This window comes from Nicotiana sylvestris, chromosome 9, assembly GCF_000393655.2.
Source record: "Nicotiana sylvestris chromosome 9, ASM39365v2, whole genome shotgun sequence".
Lineage (NCBI taxonomy): Eukaryota > Viridiplantae > Streptophyta > Magnoliopsida > Solanales > Solanaceae > Nicotiana > Nicotiana sylvestris.
In genome coordinates, this window is record NC_091065.1 from 178,969,551 (window position 1) to 178,973,700 (window position 4,150).

Consider the following 4,150-nt stretch of genomic DNA (forward strand, 5'->3'; position numbering starts at 1 on the left):
CACTAGACACTTATTCTAATAAAAAATACTCTAAAAATATGTGGTTTAATCATTGAGGTGCGACCAAATTCGTTTGAACACCACCATTTTAAATTAAATAAATAATAATACATGGTTTCTTGTGTTTCTCTCTCCGTCCATGTTATTTGTAAGCCAACCTCTCAACCTTTCCTTTGGGACAATTTAGGTAGTTGTCCACCTCTACTTCTAATTCTTAATTTTCTCTTTCTCTAATTATTCATCCCTCTTTCTTCCTTCTCCCTCTCTCTATCTTTAGATTATCCAAACAAAAAATTTGCCCCATTCAAACAATTAATAGAGAAAAAGAGAGGAAAAAAACAAAGGTTTCTTTTCAACTCGATCCTCTGGGCAATTTTTGCCCTAATATCATATCTTTTCTCCTTCATTTTGGATCCACCAACTTTCTGGCTTTTTAATTTCCTCTTCTTTAATTTGTTCTTCATATATGCATGCTTATTGCATGCATATAATATCAATAATATTTGAAAGAATATATGGGGAATGCAGTTAAGAGGAGATAAAATAAGCTTCCCTTTTTCATCTCCTTTCTTTCCGCATGGCTTAAGCGTTTACCTAAAACGGTATTGTATTGTGTCATTACATTCCTTTGTCTTCTTTTTCCTTTTGTCAATCAAGAACGTTGGAATTCTAATAAGGGGATTTAGAAAAACCCAAAAATGTCGTACCTAGAAGCACAGACGGACCTAGGATTTGAAGGTTGGGGGTGTACTTTTAGATTCAACCAAAATTGTTTTGTCTATAGAGTGTCCATTATTAATATATCACTATTTTCTAAAGACATACAAGTATACCTGAAATTTTTGCCGAATTTTATGGGTGCCGGTGACCCCTCTCGGTATAGCGTAGGTCTGCCTCTGCCTAGAAGGAGAGCCTTGGAGCAATGGTAAAATTGTCTCTGTGTGACCTTTAGGTCACAAATTCGAACCGTGGAATCAGCCACTAATGCTTGCATTAGAGTAGACTGCCTACATCACACCACATTGGGGTGCGTCCATTCCCTAGACCTCGCGTGAATGCGGGATGCTTTGTGCACCGGACAAGAATATCATACCTCGAATTGTTTTACCCTTTCTTTACTGTGTATTTTCGGTGATGGATATTCAATTGAACCATTTCGGACCATATAGCAAAGATATTTAGATCCATTTGCCTTTTGCAATGTGCCTTTTTTATCTACATATGAAAAGTGTAATTTTTTTTCTAATTTAACTTTTTGTTTAATGTGTTTGTCTTTTGATTAGGCAAAGGAATCAGTTCTTCCTATTGGCGTGGTCCTTTTGCTTGTGTTCTGTTTCATCTCTAAGCAGAATACACTTGGATTTTTGGGGCTTTATAATCTATACCATGGCAACCAAAGTGAAGGGGATTTACAAATATATCACCAGTATTTTTGGTAATGCCATTTCCCTTCAATGGAATTTGTGTGTTTTTTGGGTTAATTTTGAGGCTAAGGCAAAAATGTTTTTGTAATTTACAGTTGTTAAGGAGAGGGAGTTGGAGATAGGATGTCCAACTGATGTTAAACATGTGGCACATATTGGTTGGGAAGGTCCCTCTGGAAATACACCCACTTGGGTATGTTTATCTTCCCATCATTCTTATATTCACATATTTACGTCACGAAAAAATTTATTCGCACCTGATATTTGTACCAAATGCAAGATATATGTCTTGTATATCGGCGTTACCATTTAACCATAGTTAGGTGATATACTTTTTCATTTTGTAACCCTTAAACTTGAATTGCTTTATTATACAAATACATGTCATACCTGACATTTCTGTTTTTTTTTTTTTTTTTGGTTTTATTTTGTGTGGAATCAAAGATGAAAGCATTCAAGGCAGGGCCGGAATTTGCAGCAACTTCTGTTGGTAGTTCTGGTTCTGCTTGGTCATCTCAAGGTTAATTTTACTTTTAACTCTTTTTCCCCTTTGCGCACCAGAAAAATGTACTGAATAAGCCAACAATTAACAACCAATGATGTCTTTCTTTTATACCGATGGTATCCTGGTCAGTTTGTGTGCATCTCAATTATCGGCGAGTACATGGTATCTTCTATTAATATAGGTACCAAGTAACTCTGCCTACCAGGATTTAGACAGATAAGAAAAATTCACCAACGTTATTTTTGTTGAGATTAACAACCAAAAGATTTCTTCAAAACACTATAAGCATGTCGCAGTCCAATAATATTCTCCAATCATCATGCAGTTTATTACTTCTTAATATAGCATTAAATAGATTGGTAAGAAACGCATATATATGTGAATACGTCCCAACTTTTTCTTTATTGTGAGGATTCATCAAAAGTTGATCAGAGTTCAATTTGCTATTCACATTCCTTGTAATTAATATATATATATATATATATCGCTTCTTTTGGACAGGTTGTGGAGAGGCAGCGCGACAAAAAACAGCAGCTAACATTTACAAGGACATGACAACTTCAGATGTTCCTAGTCCTCCCAGGAAACACAAACGGAGGAAGCCGAAGTCGACTTCCTCTCCAAAATCTAGTTCACCATCAACGTTGAGATCGTCGCGAGCAGTTAAACCCAAGGCTAAATCTGGTGAAGGAAATCCTAAACCAGCAACCATACAAGTGGCTTAATATTGTTACAAAAACTGCAGTTTAAAAGCACAAAGATTAATCTAACATTGTATATCATAGTTGTTGAAAATCCTCAGGATGTTTGTGGGCAGAAAGCTATGTAAATGTAGAGGGGGGCATAGAAAATGTAATTAAGAAATATGGAAGATGAAAATGTAGGAGGGGCTAGAGATGTCAAAAGAAAAAAGGCTAAAATCTAACTGTATCAAACTGGTGTTTTTGTGAAAACTAGAATGTGTTCCTTTTTCGATTTAATTTTCTCTTTTCTATTATGTTTCCAGATTCCAACACCGATTGCTGGAGTTGTTCCATGCGTTAGTTAGGGACAAACGTTAATATAGTCAGAGCAGTGGCTACTTTGCTAATATATTTGTTACGATCTACTATCTAAAAAGTGGCTAGCCCAGCTAATTTTTTGGTGATTACCATATTGCATTTCCTTAAAACTAGAGCCGTCAAAATGAACTTCGTCGGTAAAATCGATCCAACCAAGCCTGCTAATTTGATTGGGTTGAGCTGGTATTTGTCTAGCCCATTAAAATGGTAGCCTTTTAGCCCAATACAAGTCAACCTCGACCTCATGTAGTTGGGAGAAATTCAAAAATAGCCAGATTTACAATTGGTCGTTAAAAAATAGTCCAATTTTAAAAGTAATTGAAATTTAGCTACTTTTCATATAAAAATAAATTTAAGCGAAAACACTGTTCAAAACCCGGAAAATACGCCAGTATATTATACTGGAGTTCCAGCATAAGTATGCTTGAACTCCAACATATTATACTGGAGTTCCAGCATAAGTACACTAGAACTCCAGCATAATATACTGGAGTTCCAGCAAGTATAATTGTCCAGTATAATATACTGGAGTTTGGAGCACCGGTGCTCCAGTCTCCCAGTATATTATACTGGAGTCAGCAAAGTATACCGATCCAGCATAATATGCTGGAGTTCATACACAGGTGCACCGAACTCCAGTATATTATGCTGGACCGGTCTCTGTTGCAGCAAAATAGTGGCTATTTTTTATTGACTTCGTAAACACTGGCTATTTTTGAATGACCAGTCCGAAAACTGGCTATACCAAAAATAGCCAGTGTTTGCAAAGTCATTGAAAAATAGCCACTATTTTGCTGCAACACGGAAAGTTCCAGCATAATATATTGGAGATTCGTGCACTTGTGTATGAACTTCTAGCATATTATGCTGGAAATCCAGCACACGGAAAGTTTCAGCATAATATACTCAGTGGCGAATCCAGGATTTTAAAGTCGTGGGTGCTCACTGATAAAAACTTTGAAAGAAGAGGGAAAAAGAATTTAGTTATGGGTGCTCAATCAATATTTATCTAAATATTTTTATAATTACCTATACAACTTTACTAAATCTTGTCAAAGATAATGGGTGCTTCAGCACCCAAAATCAATATGTAGATTCGCCCCTGAATATACTGGAGATTTGAGCACCTGTGTATGAACTTCCAGCATATTATGTTGAAC

General features: G+C 36.0%; 1 protein-coding gene across 1 annotated transcript; it reads left to right on the forward strand.

Moving 5' to 3' along the window:
* The first annotated feature begins 302 nt into the window (after window positions 1–302).
* Window positions 303–2,882, forward strand: LOC104215610 (CRIB domain-containing protein RIC10-like). The gene is made up of 5 exons (XM_009765459.2): window positions 303–602; window positions 1,284–1,435; window positions 1,520–1,617; window positions 1,869–1,944; window positions 2,431–2,882. The coding sequence occupies exons 1-5, from the start codon at window positions 523–525 to the stop codon at window positions 2,652–2,654; spliced, it is 630 nt and encodes a 209-aa protein (XP_009763761.1). The 5' UTR covers window positions 303–522; the 3' UTR covers window positions 2,655–2,882.
* Window positions 2,883–4,150: the final 1,268 nt, after the last annotated feature.